This window comes from Typopeltis vanoorti, chromosome 23 (assembly GCF_054136105.1).
Source record: "Typopeltis vanoorti isolate ZY-2024b chromosome 23, IOZ_Tvanoo_1.0, whole genome shotgun sequence".
NCBI classification, from domain to species: domain Eukaryota; kingdom Metazoa; phylum Arthropoda; class Arachnida; order Uropygi; family Thelyphonidae; genus Typopeltis; species Typopeltis vanoorti.
Window position 1 is genome coordinate 54,652,900 of NC_143571.1, and position 21,799 is coordinate 54,674,698.

The 21,799-nt window shown below is 33.5% G+C and overlaps 1 protein-coding gene across 1 annotated transcript in view; it reads right to left on the reverse strand.

The window, feature by feature from the left end:
* Positions 1-21,799, reverse strand: part of PolE1 (DNA polymerase epsilon catalytic subunit 1) — a 415,552-nt gene that overhangs the window by 75,377 nt on the left and 318,376 nt on the right. Inside the window, exons 41-43 of the mRNA XM_090412775.1 lie at positions 19,615-19,729; positions 12,687-12,922; positions 6,523-6,607 (exon numbers count right to left, since the gene is read on the reverse strand). Of these exons, the coding sequence (XP_090268901.1) occupies positions 6,523-6,607; positions 12,687-12,922; positions 19,615-19,729 (436 nt within the window). The remainder of the gene's footprint in view (positions 1-6,522; positions 6,608-12,686; positions 12,923-19,614; positions 19,730-21,799) is intronic.

Here is a 21,799-nt window from a genome sequence, read left to right on the forward strand (position 1 = left end):
AAATAACAATAGTCTACCTTTTCTGGGCACTATAATCACACATCTTACCAATGGCACTCTTTCTTTCTTGGTTCACAGAAACATACCCAGATAGACAGATTCATACACAAACTTTCCCATTCTCCCTGCCCCTCTCAACAATATGGTATTATTAAAACTCTTATCAACAGAGTTTCCAACCAGGCTTCCCTGACTGCTAAACTCTCCTTTATTTACCATAGCTTCCTGTCCAATGGCTATAATGCCAAAAAAAAATTAACAAAATAGTTATTCCTCCAGTCATATCTCACATCCCTCTTAAGAAACAAATTATAGTAATGCTATGACCATTTCCTATATTATTTAAAACTGGCAGCCCTTATCAGAATTCTTAAAGATTCACTCCCTCCCCTCTCTGTTCTAGGTGTTTATAATGTTCGTTATTCTTGAACTTGCTATGTTATAGACAAACTCGGAGATCTGTCAACATTCACCTGGAAGAATATAAGAAATACATTCATCAGCACAATTATGATTAGCCAGATCAAGCTGACTATGCCTTGAATAGGTTGGACAGAATGAAAAAAAAAAAAAAAAAACTACCATACTTCATTGTAGCAAGTACAAACTTCAGACTTTTAGAGTCAGCAACAAGTTAAAAAAAAAAACAGCCTAATCTAAATAAATATGGTTGCGTTAAATTTCCCAAGATTTGCGAAACATTAATTCTTAGACCCAACAGTGCTCATTACAGGTACCTTATAGGACAGTGGTATTCAACCTTTTTTACTACACGAGCTACTTTTCTATAAAAAGTTATTCGGCGATCTACTCTCTTATATAGACCACGTTCCCCCAACCTGATATCTGATTACTCACAAATAAACAACTAAAAAAAATACACAACTAAAAACTTTGTGTATTTAAAAATTTATTTATCACTTTTAATTATTTTAATACAACAAAAAAAAAAAAAATATATATATATATATTGGAATAAAATATTTATTTCTCTATTTTGGAAAACCAAAGTTAGAAAAACAACAGAATGATTACAAACTCACAAGTTACAGGAAATGCTGGTTGATTAAAAAAAAAAAAAGTTAATATGAAATTTGGCATTGTTTGGACCTCGCAATATTTTCATAGTCAAGTTGATATGCAGAAGTGGCCAATTGCAGACAATCATCCAAATGATCATTTGTAATTTGGTTTCTTAATTGATGTTTTATGACGTTCATATTTGAAAAAGCGGATTCTGACAAGTATGTTGATCCGAAACACGACAGAATTTTTCACGCAATATCCGTTAATATTGGGAATTTTTCATGTGCATACTTCTAAATGACTTCATTGTTTATTGATTTTAAATGACTATTCTGAATGTTTATTATCTCAAGTTCTACTTCAGCTTGGTTTATATCAAACAGCCCACTAATTTTATTTGAAAGTTCTGTGATGTTCAAGTTTTCTTGAAATGAATTATTGATAAAAGATACAATCATTTCAGTTTTATTAAAATCTTTAATTTATTTCTTCCTCAACTAATTCTATTTCACAAATAAATTCTTTTAAATCATAGCGAAGCATTTCTTGATTTTGTTCAAAAAATTTTAATAAATATGGGAGATGTCTAAATTTGGGGTCATTTATATTTTTCTTTAATAAAAGTAAGTATTGTTGGAAAGTTATTATTGAACTTAACATGTCAATTAAACTTTTATCTCTACCTTATAACTCTAAAATTAAATTACTTAATTTCGTAGAAAAATCTACTAAAAATGATAAGTGTAATAACCATCTTTTATCACTCAAGGTAAATATCTTCTTTTTCATCAATAAAAATTTTTATATCGTTAATCAATACAAGAAATCTTTCTAAAAATTGACTTCTGCTGAGCCAGCGAATATTATTGTTCCATAATTTAATAAATATGGGAAATGTCTAAATTCGCGGTCATTTATATTTTTCTTTAATAAAAGTAAGTATTGTTGGAAAGTTTTTATTGAACTTAACATGTCAATTCAATTTTTATCTCTACATTGTAACTCTAAAATTAAATTGCTTAATTTCATACAGAAATCTACTAAAAATGATAAGCGTAAAAACTATCTTTTATCACTCAAGGTAAATATCTCTTTTTCATCAAGAAAAATTTTTATATATCGTTAATTAATACAAGAAATCTTTCTAAAAATTGACTTCTGCTGAGCCAGCGAACATATTGTACAACAGAAGTTCCCTATCATCATCTGCCTATAATTTAAATAACCGCCGTTGCAGGGCTTTTCCTTGAACAGAATTTACAATTTTAAATGCAATATCCAAAACATCTTTTGTGTTTAATCTTTTACTACGCAGTACTTGTTGGTGAATAATACAGTGGTACGTTAAAAAATCTGGATATTTGTAATCGTTTTTACATAATGAAATGAAGCCTGATTTATTACCTATCACTGCAGGAGCACCATCAGTAGTAATAGACACAACTTTAAAAAGCGGAAGTTTGTGTTGTTTCACAAATTCATCAAATGCCGAAAAAATGTCTTCTCCCCTAGTCCTTCCCAATAATGGTATACTTTTCAAAATTTCTTCTTTACTTGAATAATCTTGAAATACCATGTGAATAAATACCATTAACTGAGCAATATCAGTGAAGTCATTTGATTCATCAAATTGTAATGAAAACGCAACACACTGGTGAATGTCTGACATTAACCTGGCCTAGAAACTTTTCTCCGGCAATTAGAACTCTTCCTTTTGGCAATCTGAAACCTTGTCTGTGGCCTAGAAGTAGTCTCTCTCTAGCGACGTCTCGAACCAAGAAGTTCCTTTCCCAAGCAATGTGGCTCCGAGAAGTCTCTCTGACGGCGACTCTGGACCGGGCGGTCTCCTCTCTGACAGCAATTCTGGAACCGGGAACCCCTTCTGCTTGCTTCAGTCCCTTTTTATTAGGCCTCCTCTGACACCTCGCACGAAGTTTGGCAACCCCCAAAGAATCAGTATGAGTCTTTCATCTTAAGTTTCAAGTTCGGCACGCCTTTTGTTCTCCTCCGCTTTCTTTTGATTGTAAGTTGCCGGCCATCGGAAAGTTGTTTGAACTCTTTCTGACTGACTTCGGAGATGTTTACACTTAGAGCCTGCAAGCCTTTCTTATACATACAAGTTTCAATAACAATCTTTCTAATGCCGCCACGTACAGCTTCGGCGACAAAAACATTGCCTTTGTTTTTAACACTAACATATTCTTATTAAAGCAGTATATACAGTTAGCTTCAAAAGGGTTATTTACAAAAACATCTAATACAAACTATACCGAGACAAACAAAGTTTATTTTTTTACAATATTCACATGAAGTAAGGAGGAATACACAAGAGATCGATCAAATATCGCTCCGCGATCGACGGGTTGAACATCCCTGTTATAGGACTTTAGGCTTGTAGTCTAACTTCCTCCACTGACTGTTTTGTGCATGCTACTGCAATTTTTATACTGAATCTCTGAAGATGTCTGTGTGACAGAGGCAAAATTTTTGAACGATTAAACCTGTGTTTAATTAGTTCTCTGTGCTGTATTTATTCCATTTAATTTAATTATGAGGTATTTCTATTTCAGTAATTCTTCTACTAGGTCCATCTCTTTTTCATTGATATTCTTATGTTGATAGTACCTATCTTCCATTCTCCTGCATTGGACGTTATTCCAGTGACTGATACTTTACTGTTTTCCTGGTTCCCTAATGGAAAAAACTGTGACTCCTTATTTAACTAGGCAATGCTCCAACTAGAATGACATTTGATCATATTTTTTACATCAGATTTGTTGGTGGTTGATGACTAAGTTGCAAATTTTTCATTCATTCAATATACATGTGGATACCTAGTAACAGAGCACATCACAGAAAGGTGAGAGTGGACATTGGTTAGAAGCCCCAGTAAGAGTTCTTACTCACACAGTATGTGAAAGTTTTCTCTCAACAAGATAGCTTTGATCCATGACACTAAACAAATCTAACACTCTTCAAAAGTCATTAATCGTACTTTTGCCATTCTAATTGAAACAAAAAACTACAATGTGGCAAAATGTAATCTCTTCTGAAACCCAATGGCATGAATTGTGTGCTGTCAAATAAGTGGCTGGTAAAGCACATTTTGTAACATGTATGTGTAGTGAACCAAAAGACAAAGAAATAAGCTACAATTATAAATGATGCATTCAAGTGTAACCAATTTATTTTTAATCTGTTACTTAACTAATATCAAAATAATGACAAAAAATACACTTTTAGTTCAGTACAGCTGTGTATTGTAATTTCTCTTTCTGAATACCTATTATTCTATGACATAATCAAATTTAAAATATTTCTGTGTGCATCAGTCATATTTTCAATTTGATTATGTCATAGATGAAAGATATTTACATCCAACAAAAATAACAGCATTATTATATATGATATTCATATTGATATTAGAGAGTATATTTATTTTATTTCGCACTAGCTGAAATACCCATTCATCAAATAATGTGAGTTGACAATAATATATGGTCCAATTAATAAAAAATATATCCTTCACATTACAGCTAAATTATTAACAATCTCACCCTAAGCTCCATTAAGTGTTTTTCCCTTTGGGACATTAAAGATCTTCACGTGTGAAGATCTTTAATGCTATTCACCCTGAAGCACGATATATAGCTGCCCACGTGAGAAAAAGCAGAATCTCAAATATTTCAACACCTGCAACTTGGAGCATTTGGCTTTGTGACTTGTTATCAGTCAGTATGAAGCTTATGCTGATTGCAAACTGGAGGCATTTAATGTTCATGTCAGTGCAATTGACACTTTCTTGCTGTAACCACATCTGGTGGGGGGGGGGGGAGAGAAAACACCATGCCTAGCAGAAATTTTGTACTTGCATTTCAGTGGACAGTTCTTTGATTGTAATCAAATCTGGGAGAGGGTGACTAATGTGTTTGTTTTAGGATATATTAGAAAACAATAATTGACGAGAATGCTCTATTTGATTGGTATATTTGAATTACTAGAATGTATAAGTATGTGAACAGTTATTAATAATCCATGTGAGGATGGATAATATAAAGTGATGCTAACTATCATTCATTGATAGTTAGTATCACTGCTTCATTCATTCATTCATACAGAGGGTTTTCGCCTTTAATTTTTATACTTTTAGACTATTTTCTGTGCTTTAAATCTACTTTGGTTGTTCTTAGGAGTCAGTATGGCAAGTTTGCTAAGCCAAGAGTTTGGTTTATTCATAATACCAGAAACTTCAAACAAACAAAATGTGATAAAAGAACCAGGTAGCCTAAGACATCGCTGAGACTACCCTGAACAAACATTTCAACTTTACTTATATAGATCATAAAAATCCTGAAAATGACATTTCAGAGTAAATTAAAATTTAATTTCAAAATAATTACTCTGTATTTCTTTTTCATGTGTTTTGTCTTCAATTTTTTCTGCACAATGCATAAAATGCAGTCTATTTCAATCACAGAATTTGGACCTCTGACTAGTATTCTGAACATCACAGCATGGTCATTTGTGAAATTTTTATACTTTTAATTTAATAATTTCTAGTCCTCCTCCCTCTCCTCCACATTTTTACCATTTCTGACTTGGTTCACTGTGAATTTCTGTGAACCAATTTCATAGTGCTTGTTATGAAATTTAATGTTTTTTTAAAATGAATTATGATGGAGAACAGTCTGAAATATTTTATTAATAAAGAGCTACTGATCACATCACTGTGGCTAAGTAATTCAGTGATACATCACTTGAAAGTGAAAGAGATCTAGATTAAGATTATATCTTAATCCAGATTAAGATTATTTCTCCAGTGGGAACAGCATAATTAGCAGAATTAACCTTCCCTCTCCAAGGGAAGGGTAAATTAGTCAGTATTAGAAGAGGATGAAAGTGATTTTTCTTTTAGCAAATCAATCTAATTGGCTAATTAAACCCCTGGGTATAATAAATAAATGAGAAGATAATGATGACAAGGACTACTGATAGCAATTGTCGAGCAGATACAGTAATGTGGAAAGCTGCTTAAAAAAATACAGAAAATGTGTGTTAACAAGGATCTCAAATTCCTAACTGACAGAGCAATGTGGAACTACATTTCATATGTCAATGTGAACAGATTACACATGGAACTTTCTCCAAGCTATAAGACAAATAATTATTCATTTTTATAAATTGACTTTATTTCATTATACTAATGACAACAAAATATCCCCCCCCCCCAGTTCTGGACTGGTAGGCCGGTTCTCCTTGAATTCTGATGACTAGAATTTTGAAGCCTCAAAAGGGGGGGGGGTTACTCCCCTCGAGTTCTGGACTGGTAGGCCTGTTCTCCTTGAATTCTGATGACTCGAATTTTGAAGACTCGACACTCAGGGTAGCCCTGAGTTTCAAAACATTTCAAATAACTTGACAAAAAACATGACACAAAAACGTTACAAAACAAAGCCTTATCATTTTATATTATAGAGTAGATATTCAATTCATTACCTGAGTGAATAATTTCTTCATTAAGTTGTTAAGAATGCGCTTTAGTGCAGGTTCATAGAATAATGCTTGGGGAGAACAAAGCCACCTAGAAAAATTTCAATTTTGTTACTGTACATATGATAGTTATTTATTTACAAGGGCATACTATGAATGAACAATTAATGAAATGTTAACAAATAACAAATCTTAAGACTATTGTGCATAAATAGTTAAGGTTTAAATAGTAATTATTTAAGAATTAATGAGTCTTAAATACTTTTGCACTAAGATAAAATTGCAAATCCAGTACCACAATACAAGAAAGCATTAGTCATTAGTCTCTACCTTGTCATAATTTTCTTCTTTTTTTTTTTTTTTAAAGAGAATCCAAACTACATCCAAACATTATCTACCAATATTTGATTATAAAAATAAATAAAAAGTCTTTAAATTTTTTACAGCTGAGTCTAATTATATATAATGATAATGTTGGATTTTTCTAAGGCATGTGATAGGATACCACATGAAAGGCTGCTGCAAAAACTGGAGAATATAGGATTGGTATATAAATTCTTGGCTTGGATCAGTGGATGGTTGACAGACAGATATCAAAAAATGGTATACAGTGGATGTGAATCTGCCAGATTTATGAATTGGCATACCTTAGGGTTTAGTTTATAGGCTGGAAATTTGGGCAAACGAAAATGGCTGTCAGTTTAATGTTAGTAAGTGTAAAGTTATACACTTTGGTGTGATGAGATTTCCAGCAGCATATTATATTAGCAGGGTTATGTGACTAGAAACTGGTGAGGCTAGAGATCTTGGCATAATGGTGGATAAGAATTTAAAGTTTAAAGGTCATATAGCAAAAGTTGCAAATACCACTCAGAGGATAATTGTGGTGTTGAAGCAAATCTTGACATGTAAGGATAAGGAAGTCATTTTGCCTCTTTATAAAGCCTTGATAAGACCACATCTGGATTATTGTGAGCAGATTTGGTCTCCCAGGTTCCAAGAGTATAAAGAAGCTGTGGAAATAGTGAAAAGAAGAGTTACAAAGGTTATATCTGAATTATGGGATTTAGATTACGAGGACAGACTGCATGTGACATACAGACTCTGGTTAACAAGAAAAAGAGGGATGATATGATAGGGGTCTACAAGATTTTAAACGGGTGTTATAAGATATCATCTGATGAACTTTTTCATTATATGGAAAGTTTTTTGCAGGAGTCAAAAAAAGGAGTAAGATCTATATATTTCTTTCACAGAGCAATAAGTGAGTGAAATAGTTTGTCTTTAGGGTAGTGAGTGCATCTAGTGTGAATGTATTTCAGGGAAGGTATGGCAGCTGGTTTGGGTGATGTACAGCCTCCATCAATGAGTCCTTGACTCCCTTGAGATCTGATAATAATAATCATAATTTTAACCTGCCACCTTCATTAAAAACTGTGCCTAAGTAGCTGAAATATTTTACTTGTGCTATAAGATCTCCATTCAGAATGAAGCTGAAGTTTTCTATGCTCTTGCCTATTTTCATAGTTTGATCTTTTTAGTGGCAAATTTGTTACAGCTGTTATTCGATTTAGTTAGAAAATCATGGAGACCTGCACTAGATGTGTTTAGGAGAACAACAATATCTGCTTGAAGCAAAGAGCTAAGTTTGACATCTCCAATTCTAACATCAGGTTTGATGCCACTTTCTTTTATAATGGGATCCATATAGATGATGAATAAGAGTGGAGATAATGTGCATCTTTGTCTGACCCCTGATTTTACATTCAACCATCTTCTGATATTTCCTTGAATTCTAACTGCTGGACTATGTATTGCTCTATGTTCCATTCACCCCCAATCCAATTGAAGTGTTTTGAATAGGTTTTCTCTTGATGCCTTTCACATGCCTTTTCTAGATCAAAAAAACTTAAGTACAGATCCTTGTCATATTTCCATGATTTCTCAACTATTTGTCATAAAATGAAAATGTGATTTTGACAAGCTCTGTTTAACCTAAAGACAGCATGCTCCTCTCCCAGTTTTTCTACCACAGTTTTTCTCAGCCTCTAAAATGAAAATGTGATTTTGACAACCTCTGTTTAACCTAAAGACAGAATGTTCTTCTCCCAGTTTCTCTACCACAATTTTTCTCAGCTTCTTTTGGAGAATGCTTACATAAATCTTACCTGAAACACTTAGCAGAGAAATTCCTCTGTAATCCTCACATTCAGCTTTTTCTACACCAATCATTGGGAATTTGGCCCTCTGCTCAACCCCTCTGAATTATGCAGTGTAACCATTGCAAAACTTTTATACCTCCATACTTAAGCATTTCTGGTCAAATAACATCTACTCCAACTGTCTTTCCACATTTTAAGTTTTTGACAGATTTTTCTACTTCAAGTACTGATATATAATCCTCTTTGCATTCCTCTGGAAAATTTTCTAGTACGATTCTGTCACTGCTTGTTTTGTTTAACACATTTCAAAGTAATTACTCCATATATATTTAGGATATCATTATCTTCAGCTTTCATGTCACCTTTATGACCTTTGATTCCTTTTACATCACTTTTTACTCCATTTCTAAGCTTTTTCAATAGCCTCTAGAACATTTTGCCACTTTCCTGATAATTTATTCCAAGGTTTGGTTCTTGTTTTTAAACTGCTTTAAATTTTCTTCTAGAATGTCTGCAGTTTACCTGTAAAAGCTGCTGAACTTTAATTATTTTTAATATTTTTTTAGTTCTTTTCAATGTGATATCATTTTTATCGTGCTCAGCACTAATTAATGGTCACTTCCAATTTCAGATCCTCTGTACACTCTTGCATCTTGAACCAGCATGAAGATATCACTATCAACAATGATGTAATCAATGAGGCTTTTCTTATTTCTTGTGCCTTCTCTCCACTTGAACTTATGCACATAAAGATGTGCAAGTTCAAGTGGAACTAGCTCCACCTCAACATAGAAAAAAAAAAAGTGAAGATAGGAATCACTGATATAAGGAGTATTAATGGAAAGAAAATCAAACTTGTAGAAGAATTGGAAAAGTATCACGTGGACATAATTGGCATTACTGAGACAAAGAAGACCAAAACAGGTGAAATCTTACTAAATAATATGTAGAGGATATTTAGGAAATAATGATCAAGGAAACGAAGGAGTAGTGATAGAATTCAACATCAAACATGAAGATCAATTTCCTGATTGAAAGGCAGTTTCAAGTAGAGTGATGTGGGCACACTCCAAAATAGGGAATGGACAATGAAATTTATTTTGCCTATGATCTCTCAGGACATGGACTAGTCATTACTAGCACCACATCCAAGCAGAAATCCAGCAAATACTTACCATTATTATTAGCTTGGCCCTTTTCTCCAAATTTTTCCAAAATGTTCCTATATGACTGAGCTGATTCATTTCCTACTCTGCTGTTTAGATCTCCAACAGGAATCACTTTTTTCATTTTCTTTATGTCAGCTGCCTGTTCTAATGATGCAAAAAATTCTTTGACTTCTTCCTTAGAAGAATCTTCTGTAGGACCAGAGGCACAAATCCATTTCCCCATTTTGAAATGTGTCCAACATCACTATATTTTTTTAAACTGCCTTCCAATTGAAAAGTTGATCTTCATATTTGGTTTGAATGCTATTCAAACCAAATTCCTTTCTTTCCTTGATCATTATTGCCTGAATAGAACATTCTATATTTATTATTTAGTAAGATCTCACCTGTTTTTGTCTCAGCAATGCCAATTATATCCACATGGTACTTTTCCAATTCTTCTGCAAGTTCGATTTCCTTTCCATTAATCTGAGGAAAACAGCCGGGTGCCTTGTTTAACTAGGCAATGCACCAGCTGGCATGAATTCTTATGATGCTGTATCATCATATGCTTTTGTGGTTCAAACCAATAGAGAGTACAATTTGGTCAGCTAAGTCCCAAATTGACAACCTATCCTTGTTCCTTCAGTACCTAGGAGATACCTACTAACACGGTTCACCACATGGTGAGGACTAGATATCAGGTCAGAAACCCCAGTCAGTTTTCTGCATTCCTGAAAGGCTATGTAGAGGTCTCCTACCAGTTATTTGGCTTTGATCCTTAAGTGATCCTGAATGCAAATCAATTAAAATAAAAACATAGTACATAAAAAGAGATGGCATTACAAAAATTTATTTTTTTATGATATTATATGCAATGTAAGTTTGCTGTTGCTCCTCAACCACTAGTGCCTCGTGGAAGCACATGTCACCACTGCGGATTGGTGAATGCTCAGTTTCAGAAGACGATCACACTCATTTATAAGTGACTGCTAATGAATGACTGATTCTAAAACATAAAAGATTAAAGAAAATACTTATAAAATTCTTCCAGACAGTTTATAGCTTAAATAGGCTTTTAGCTTGTTAGAGTAAACAAATAGTGTGCCAAAAAAAATATCCTTTGCTTTTCAGTCAAGCTAGAGAGAGCTAAAGTTTCTACTTTCAGAAACAAAGTTTTAAGCTTTGCCAAATCTCTCAGTGCCACTTGAGTTTAATTGCTACAGTGGGTTGGTTGGCTGTCTTCGTTATGCATCATAAAAATCAGACCTTCAAGAGTTTTTTTTTTTTTTTTTTTTTTTTTTTTTTTACTGAGACATATGAAGTCATGCCAATGACTTCTCATTCAGGATATGATAAGTACTCTACTCAAAATTCAAACTGATGCTAGATAATTTATGCAGTTCACAGCCTAAAAATTTTAAAACTGGTTGCTAATAGAGACATGTACGTTAAACATACCATATTTTTTGAATAATGGGCATGGCACATGCAAGAGAAACTAAATATATTACTCCTATATATTTTGCTCAATATGTCATGAGCTTCTTTTAGGGAAGACAGAAAAACTGGTAATGACATTTTAATTCTGAATTCAGAATTTAAATGTTGTCATTTTTTCAGTCTTCTCCCTGGAAGAAGCTCATGACATATTGAGGAAAAACATAGAAGTAATAATTTAGTTTTCTCTTACATGTGTGAAGCCAGATTTGCATTGATTTGCTTCACATGCTGCATTATTCTGTCTTCCAAGGCTGCTAAATCAGGAACATATCCTTCATACACCACATGTTTCAGATGGCCCTACAACGAAAAGTCACAGGGATTGAGATCAGGTGAATTAGGCAGCCATGCTGTGGGAAATGCATGACTAATCATTCTGTGTTCTTCGAAGTATTTTTGTAACATTCACTATACCAGAATCCAACGTGAGGTGGTGCTCCATCGTGTACGAATGTGGTAGAGACAAGGCATCTTCACTGCTGCAGTTGCAGAACAACAAAGTTGTGCAGCATCTTTTGATAACTGTCAGCAGAGATGGTACAAGTCACTGGTCCTGTCAGACAAAGTTCTTCAAAGTACAGACAAATAAGAAATGATGCAGTGAAACAACAACACCACACTGTGACTTCAGTGAATGTAAAAGGAGTCTGATGAACATATGTTGGTTATTCCTAAATGTGGCAATTGTGAGAGTTAACGCTACTGTTCAGATAAAAATGTGCCTCGTCACTCCACAAGATCTTCCACAGCCATGTGCCATCCACATTGTACTTCCACTGACTTTTGGTGAGTGTTAAGGAGTTTGATGAACAAATCAAGGTTATTTGCAGCCCAAATGCAGCACTTGTGAGTTACCACTACTGTTCAGATAAAAATGTGTCTCATCACTCCACAAGATCTTCCACAGCCATGCACCATTAACCTTCATTCAAGCTAAGAACATCAAGGTAAACTGCAGTCAAGTTTCCACACCACCACGGAGCAAAGCATGAGTATGGGAGATCTTGCAGTAGAAAAAGTTAACATTTGATGCAGGATTTCCCCCACAGTTGAGTATGTCATTTTGATACAGGGATCTGAATACCTCCTCTTTAATTATGGCCACTATGGATGTATACATACATACAATGTATGTATGTATATGTGTATATATATATATATATAAATAAATTTTATAAGCCAGACTAAACCAAAATTTTCAATTTGGAAAATTTTGCTCTACTGAGCATATGTTAGAAATTAACAATAGGTTTCCATAGACAATTATTACTTTATTAAAAAGAGAAAATAAATGCAACAGCCTCAAAGCCATAAAAATTACTATAATTTGTACAGTAAAGTATTTTGCACACCTTACCTATAAAAATTAACAACCTGATTATCAGCAAATACATTGTTATAATAAGATACATCTCTCACCCAACCATTCACCATGGTTCTCAAAATACGAAATGCTCCTGCACATAATGCTGCTTCATCATAACTAGCAAGGGCAAAGCTTTGTCCTCCCATCATATTTTCCAAGGATGCTGCAGGAGCTGCATCAAAAGAAACACTAGAACTAACACCTTCCATTTCTGTAATATTTTGAGACTAAAAGAAATGAACAGGCAATTTAGTTACTCAAAACATCAGTAAAGTATATGCTTATTAATTTACTAAATACTAATGCAATACAATAGTAAAATACAGCTTTTTGTGGAAAGCTTCCAGTATTGAGTACACATGTTTTTAGTTAAATAATGATTTTAATAATATAAACAGATACACGTATCCCTTGCTTAACGCAGGATTTGATTAATGCAGTGAAATTAATTGCGACAATCCCTTGATATACGCGGCAAGAGTTTTGATTAATGCGCCTATAAATTTATCACGCAAAAACATGCAAGCCTCGAGGAGTGTTTCCTGGCCGAGAGAAAGAAAGTTGCAAGCAGATGACATCGTTCCTCTCATTAAGCATTAAGGTGGGTATATTACAAGCTCCAATTGTTCTGATGTATTTAAAAATACAGCAGAACTTCGCAATTAGATAACGCACCTGGTCATCCAAATTCTCTTAATGATCTGTGTGATGTGAAAATTTTATTTTTTCTACTAAATACGACATCATTGCTACAACCCATGGACATGAGCTTCATTGCAAGTTACAAAGCCTATTTTCTTAAAAAGACGTTCTCAAAGGCAGTAGAAACAACAACGGGAGAAAATGCGATTACACTACAAGAATTTTGGAAAAATTTTACCATTAAACATTCAATTGAAAACATTCATGACTCGTGGGAGCAAGTATCTTTTAGCTGCATGAGAGCTGTTTGGAAAAACCTTTTGCCAGAATGCGCTAATGACTTAGGTGGTGTTCAAAATCCTGTGAACAAGTTGAAGAAATCATTACAATTGGTGAAGACTTTGGTTTTGATGGTGTTGATGCAGAAGATGTTAAAGAATTATTGGATTCAAACTCAAAAGACTTCAGTGACAATGATCTTCTTGAAATTGAATAACTTGCATATGAAGACAATGAACAAATGGAATGTGAAATAAGTTCCAAAGGAGATAACAATCAAAGAACTGGATGGAATATTTTGCAGTTTAGAATCGCTTAAACAGCAAGTAATGGGTAACATCCAGATGTTAATCAAAGAATGCTTATTTTCCCTGGTCTAGAGAGTCATTTTGCATGTTATCGTAAAATTGATGCTGATAAGAAAAACTAAAACTGTTCAAACGACTCCTGATAACTTTTTTTGATAAAAAATTGCAACAACTGATGTAGGTACAAGCATTTATTAAACATTTACTTTGCATTCATTTTTTTTTTCTTTCCTAAAAGAGTGCCATATAAAACGAATTATTAATACAGTAATCGATCATGGACGAATTGTAATTTTTACCAGTGATTATTATATTTGATTAACGCGATTTTGATATATGTGGTAAGATCGAGGGATTAATTAATCGCGTTAATCAAGGGATAGCTGTATCATCAGGGGTGCTAGAAAGTTATGCACAAAAAACTAGAAACAATTAATTACACATATTAAATATTATCAGAACTTCACAATTGGTACACACAAACAAGTAACCAGAATAAAAACATTAAATTAATTACTGTATAAACATTGAAACAATGCTAGTTGTTGCTGTCATTTTCACTAGCATGGTGTGTGTTGTATCCAGGATCTGTGGTAGTTAGATTTTTAATTGAAAGCAGATCAAATTTAGTAGGATTAAGCCTTGATTTTTTTGGTCTGCTTTTATTATCTAACTACTGTAAACCTAGGATATGACATGCACTATGCTACAGTAACAACACCTGGTATTGTTTCAATGCATATATATAATTAATTTAGTTTTTTTTTTCCTGGTTACTTTTTTGCATACCAATTGTGAAACTTTCTTATCTTTTTTTTTTGTGTGTGTCTGTGCGACTTTTGCTAGTATCCCTGACAATGTAAGTCTGATGAGTTACAAACCTTGTAGGATAATATTTGTTTATTTTATTAAATTTGTTTATTTATCTAAAAACATCTGGTCTCAAGACCAGAAGCTTTCTGCAAAACTGACCTCTGGTTTGTGAAAAAATCATGGCACTTCAAAAACTGTTCAATGCAAACTGTTTATGATATATGAGTATGCTATTCATGAATGTTAAGCCCTGAATATTCAGTTCATAAAGAGTACATGTTTTCTGATGGAAACTGCAACAAATCCTTGCTTATCTTACATATAAATCCACATCAAGCAACAGCCAACACCTTATGATACTGTTGCTCACTTACAGCTTTGTCAAGAATTCTTGGTGTTTTGAATAATAATGCAAACATGTTAAATTCACTAAATCATTAAACTAGCCATGAAATTATATTCTTGCTTAATCCTTTATTCAAGATACTTCACATACAAAGTTTGTTTGCTTATATTTGGATAAAGGATTAAACAATGTAATTTCTTGATTAGTTTAATTTCTAACCAAGTGGTAAAAATTTCTACATCTATCTCTGATCTAGAGTATTTTAAAAATAAGGTGATACATCTGTTTACCACTTGTATATGGGAAATATATGACTTCATTATTAATTCAACCTTGGATCTCTTCTGACCCTCTATACACAAGTAGCTAGTCAGAAAGATACGGTACTTCCAGCACAAACTCCATTTGCTTACATTTGGTAAGCTAGCCAAGAATATAATTTCTTGACTAGTTTAAAATAGGAAAAAAACTTTTTTCACTCATGTCAGATGAATTATATTTCCATCTGTAACACATTCTGCAGCTAACCAGCAGTAACACGTTCTGCTAGTTAACATAAAAACAAGTTACCAGAGTAACACCAATTACAATAATTTACATTATTATTATTATTGACAGGAAGAGCCCTTTGTAGGTCATACAATGCTAAATTCGCAACTTTCCTTGACCACCATGGCAGTGACTCAAAATGACCACTGGCAACTTATTCCATTCACTCACTCCACACTACTATGAGAACTCGGATGTTATATATTTCCTAACCACACATTCACCCAGCTTGCAAGAATGACCTGAAGTTCTTTTCCACCTGCCATGAATTGCAAAATTTCTATTTTATCTATATTGTAAGATCCTCTACAATTATCTCCTCTCCTTCTAGTTTTCAAACTTCACAGACTCCATCACTTCAACTTTCATATACAAAATTCCACAGGACAAATATCATCTTAACTGTTCCTGGATTTTTAAAATTTTTTTTCCCTCATCTCTAAAGAACCCAAGCAACCATAATAGACTAGATATGTGGCCTTATATCAAAGCATTATATAGTAGGAGAATAACTTATTTCTATAGATTAACATTCTCTTCAATAATAAAGTTATTCAATTTGATGACTCAATTACCTTAGTAATGTGTCCCTAAACTTTACCTCACTGTCCATTATTATCTCTAGGTTTCTAGCATCATCAACCACCTGCAGCAAATTTCCATCAATACAATATTCAGTCTACAGAGTTCTCAGTCTGAAATGATTCACCATCATCATCATTATCATCATCAAATTCCTGACATTTACCCTCAAGGGGTGTACAGGATATGATAGTACTACATGAAAAATTTACATCATTACTAACTTCCTACCTACAATTTTCTGCCAAATCAATCTGTTAGTTGTCAAAGCTACAGCATTGTCAGATCTTATATTTATATATCTATCTTCTAAGGCACTTTTTACCATATCAATCCACCTACATCTTGGTCTTCATCTGGGTCTTTTTCCTGCCAACCTCGCAGAGAACACTTATTTGGCTAATCTTTCCTCACCCATTCTGTTTAAGTGACCATACCACCTGAGATTAGCTCTGCTAACGCATTCCTGGATGCTGACAATATCAAGTTCTTTCCTAATATCCTCATTTTTAATATGATATTGCCATTGATGCCATCTGTTCATGCCTCTAATCTTTCTCAGGACTCTCATATCTGTGGTCTCTAGTCTTTGGTCAAGTGTATTACTTCAGATCCATAAGTTAAGACTGGTTTGAACACTGTCTTGTATACAGCTAATTTAGTGTTTTGACTAATTTCTCTCTTATTCCATATAAATTTATTCAGTTGACTTCCTACCATACCAGCTTTGTTGATTCTGTTGTCTATTTCCATATTTAATTTACCGTCTTCACTAAAAATTGTGCCTAAGTAGCTGAAATGTTTTAGTTGTTCTATAGGTTCTCCATTCACAATGCAGTTGATATTTTCAATGCTTCTGCCTATTTTCATTGTCTTTGTCTTTTCAATGTTGACCTTCATATATCATATCTATTACAACAGTTATTCATTTTAGTCAGGGAATCTTGCAGACTTGTAGCGGATTTATTTAAAAGTACAACATCATCTGCATAAAGCAAAGAGCTGACATTAACATCTCCAATTTTGATATCAGGTTTAATACCACTTTCCTGCATAATGTGATCCACATAGATAATGAATAACAGAGATGATAATGCACATCCTTGTCTCACACCAGATTTAACATTAAACCATCTCTCTGTACTTCCTTCAATTCTAACTGTTGACTTACAACTCAAATAAAGACAAAGTATTGCTTGATATAATGATCCACTGACATCATACAACTGTAGCGTTTTGAATAGCTTCTCTCTTGGCACCTTACATGCTTTTTCCAGATCTACAAAACTTAAATACAGATCTTTGTTATATTCCCACGACTTTTCAACTATTTGTCGTAAAGTGAATATCTGATCCTGACAGCCTCTATTTGGCCTGAATCCATCTTGTTCCTCACCAAGCTTCTCTTCCAAAATCCTTCTCAATCGTTTCTCATCTTGCCCATCCTCGTTCGTTCAGTATCCAGGTAGATACTTAACAGGGTGCACCACGAGAAGGTGAGGATTGGACATTAGGTCAGAAGCCCTTGTCAGTTCTCCACATTCCTTTAAAGGCTATGTGGAGGTCTCCTCTTAGTTATACAGCTTTGATCCTTAAGCACCTTGTCCACTTAAACATTAAATGGACATTCATTAACATATGCCCACAGTATTACTTATCGCCCTGTCTTTGTAGCTTTCTAAAACTATCCAGACTAATCCTAACATCATTAATATACAAGTTAAACAACAATGGCACGTACAGAAATGTGGTGCTCAACTGATAATTCTCTTTCTCTTAGATTTGGCACCTCACACACCACTCTTTGCTACTTGTGAATCAACAATTCTCATATCCATGTCATAAACCTATTTTGCATATCCATCTCCCTGAGTTTTCATAATAATCCCCATGTGGAAACCTGGTAAATGCCCTGGCCAAGTCCAACAGTATAGTGATATATCTATTCCCATTATCCAACTTTACATCAAATTTGATAAATAATATTTATCAAATATGATCGATGAAACAGGGATATTAGCAGGTAGCAAGCTGTGTATTAGACACAAATTCTGCTATATGTTCTGACATTAAAATCTATGGAAACTCTATGGCAAAAAGAGGCTGACATATTTCATGTAAAGGTATAGTGTAATTTGAGTGTTTACCAGTATTAGAGTAAATGATCGAAATAAAAATATGTGTAAGGAAAGTGATGGAATCCTAATGCTTTATGCTTAGAAAGCATAAACAATTATAAATATGGACAGTCTAGGACATGAAGCATCTCCATAATGATTTTTTAAAATGAAAGTGAGTTACTAATCTCATAACTGTTAACTCACTGAGGTGATAAGGATTTTTCTTTGGAAACTAAGGTTTTTCAAGGCAGTCAAACATGCAACTTACAAACATAGCACATTATGAAGATAATATTAACTACTATATCATGGATTTATAGAAACCTAATTAATGATAAGTTACTTGGCCATGATAGGCAATTGAACCTAGCATGTTATGGGAAAGATGATGATGTCAGCCACATCAGTATATATGATTTGATAACAACTGGTATTGGATATAAATTCAACAGATGGTATTTAGAAAGAGTTAATGAATACAGGGATCTAGCTAGTTTTGGTATTATGTTAAAAGTTGAGGATAACTGGAAAGGAAATTGACATCATTAGCATTTAAGAATATGTGAGCAGAATACCAATCAGAACACCAATTTTAAGTGACTAATACCAATCTGGTATTAGTCACTTAAAACAGAATGGAAGAGGAAAGGTTATCAAAATAGGTTGTTGATGCAGAATGCCAGAAAAATATGACCCAGAGAAAGACAAAGACCTAGGTGACTGATGCAATTAGCAGTGCAGCAGCAGACCAAAACAGAAGATCAAGATATAGGAGAGTTGACAAATAACATTAATTTGGAAGCAATTATTGATGGAAAGTTAATAATAATGTAAACTTAATTGCATAGTGTTATAACAGTATCTAATATGCTCCTTAATAGTAATACCAGGAAATGATGATGATAAATGTAAATGAAAAATAAATAAATTTGTGAAAAATTTCCATACTTTGCCATGTATAACTTACATTCTCTATAAAAGTTACTTATTTTCAGCACAATTATTTAAAATATATATAATCATGAATTTTGATAAGCACAGTATATTCAAAGATGATATAAACTAATTTAGTTCTTTCTGAAAAAGACCTAGAAAATTTCCCAGATTACAAACGGTATTTAATTGCTTTCTTAAACATGGAATGAAACTTGAAACACTCAGCTGTTTGGAATACAAGATTACAGGCGAATGAAATCAGAAACCTAACAATAATAGCTTTGGTGAGCTATTACAGCATAATCAATAATCACCTATATTATTCAGTTAGGAGGGAAAAATACCTGAAGTAGTGTAGTTACTGCTAAACCTTCTATCACCATATCAACACAAACATCATTGTAACCGCCAGGTCGATTAACCTCCATTAGATTATTACCCTCGTACTCAGCTAGCAACCTATAATCATAACAGTATCTTTAAATTAAGTAAAAAAAAAAAAAAAATTAACAAAGTATGAATCTAAAATTATATATTATATTACAACCTCAATCACAAATTACTTTTCTATCACAGATAAAGATCATTAAGTCTTGTATATTTTGATTTAGTTTTATTGTCATTTTAGGTTGATAATGTTTTACTAAAAATAATATGCAATTAATTTTAGCTATTTGAGATATGTCTTCTATGACATTTTTTATACTGACAATGCCATCCTCATAAAATATATGTATATATATATATATATATAACATACATGCTCATAATAAAGTACCTAAGCAGCATCTGACATACTAGAAATGTTAACTAAATAAACAGACAGGAAACACAAAATTATTATTATTTCTTGTAATACCAAAGACCTCCAATGTCAGGGGAGTCATTGAGGAAGGCAACATATCACACATACCAGCTGTCATACTTTTTCTTGAATTATATCACACTATCTAAACTCACCACCTCTAAAAGCAAACCACTCCAATTATACACCAGTTTATGAGAGAAAAATCTAGCTTGCACTACTTTCTTGATTGCATTCATTCTCAACTTCTATGGATGCCTCTCATCCTCTCACCACACACCATAAAATTCAAAATTATATCTACTGGTCCATCCAGAAGTTTGCAGGTTTCTCTCATACTCCCTCTTTCTCCTGTTTGCTAGTGCCTGTAGTCCACAAATTCTCAATCTGTTCTTATAGTCTACATTCCACCTGATATCATCTTTAACACTCTTCTCCGCACCCTCTCCTGTATCTGCATTACCTCAAAAATCAGGAGACCATATCTTGGCACAGTAGTCAAGGTGAGATTGTATCAAGGCCTTGTAAAGAGGCAGAATGACTCCTTATCTTTACATGCCAATGTTTGTTTCGGTATTGCAATTATCCTCTGAGTTGTATCTTTGCTATATGATCCCTGAACTTCAACTTCCTATCTACTCTGAGTTTCCTAGCCTGATCAGTTTCTTCAAGCATAATTCTGCCAATATAATATGCCATTGGATATCTTGTCACACAAAGTATACAACTTTAAGTTTATTTATAATGAAATGATAGCATTTTCACCTGTCCACAGTTCCACTATTCAAATCATTCTGCAAGTACTACATATAGGTCACCTTATTGATTACCATGCTTATCTTTGATTATCAACAAATAGCAGTACGGAATTAAACACTGATTAATAGAAATACAAATAAGAACAATACACAATTAAAATGTAATTATAAGTATTTGCATATGTACACACACACACACACATACCAGAATGTAAAAAATATGAACAAAATTTAGTGGCATTCAACTGAGGCAACAAACATATGCTGCTAAAATACTTATTACTAGAATAATTAATGAATTCAGTAGTTGGTCTCTAAAGCATCCAGTTTTTTATGATATATTATGCATACATAGACAAGAGGTAGAATGCAGGAGCACACTTGACTAATAAGAGTTTACATGTTACATGTATGTTCCCGAATAGCCTTGAATATCTGTGGGAAATGCTACAAGTATGCTGTATATACAAGGAATACCAAGGAGAAAATATCACAGGACTTCAATGGAGACTGCAGCATTCCACTTTAGTCAACCCAGCTTATAACAATAAGTGAGGCACAATAAATTCACTGTTCCAGTAACATGGAAAGTTGCACAACAGAAGTTGAGAATCAAAAACAAATGTACTTTAAGTCAGTGCTGCAACAGTACATCAACCAGCATTGATGGTGACACACACACACATATAGGTACACACAAATAATCAAATCCCTATACATTACAAAAAAAAAAAAAAATCCCTATTCCACTCATCACTTACTGGTCTCAACTACATTATGCAATGGCTTAGTATAATAGACAATGAGCTAATAGCATTGCACATCCAGATTGAGGATGTGCTGCTCTAGACCTCAATCACTGCTCCAATTCATCCCACAGGTGTTCGATGGGTTGAGGTCAGGACTCTATGCAGGCCAGGGCAATCATTTAACACCCATCTCATATTCCATAACAGCTGCAGCCTT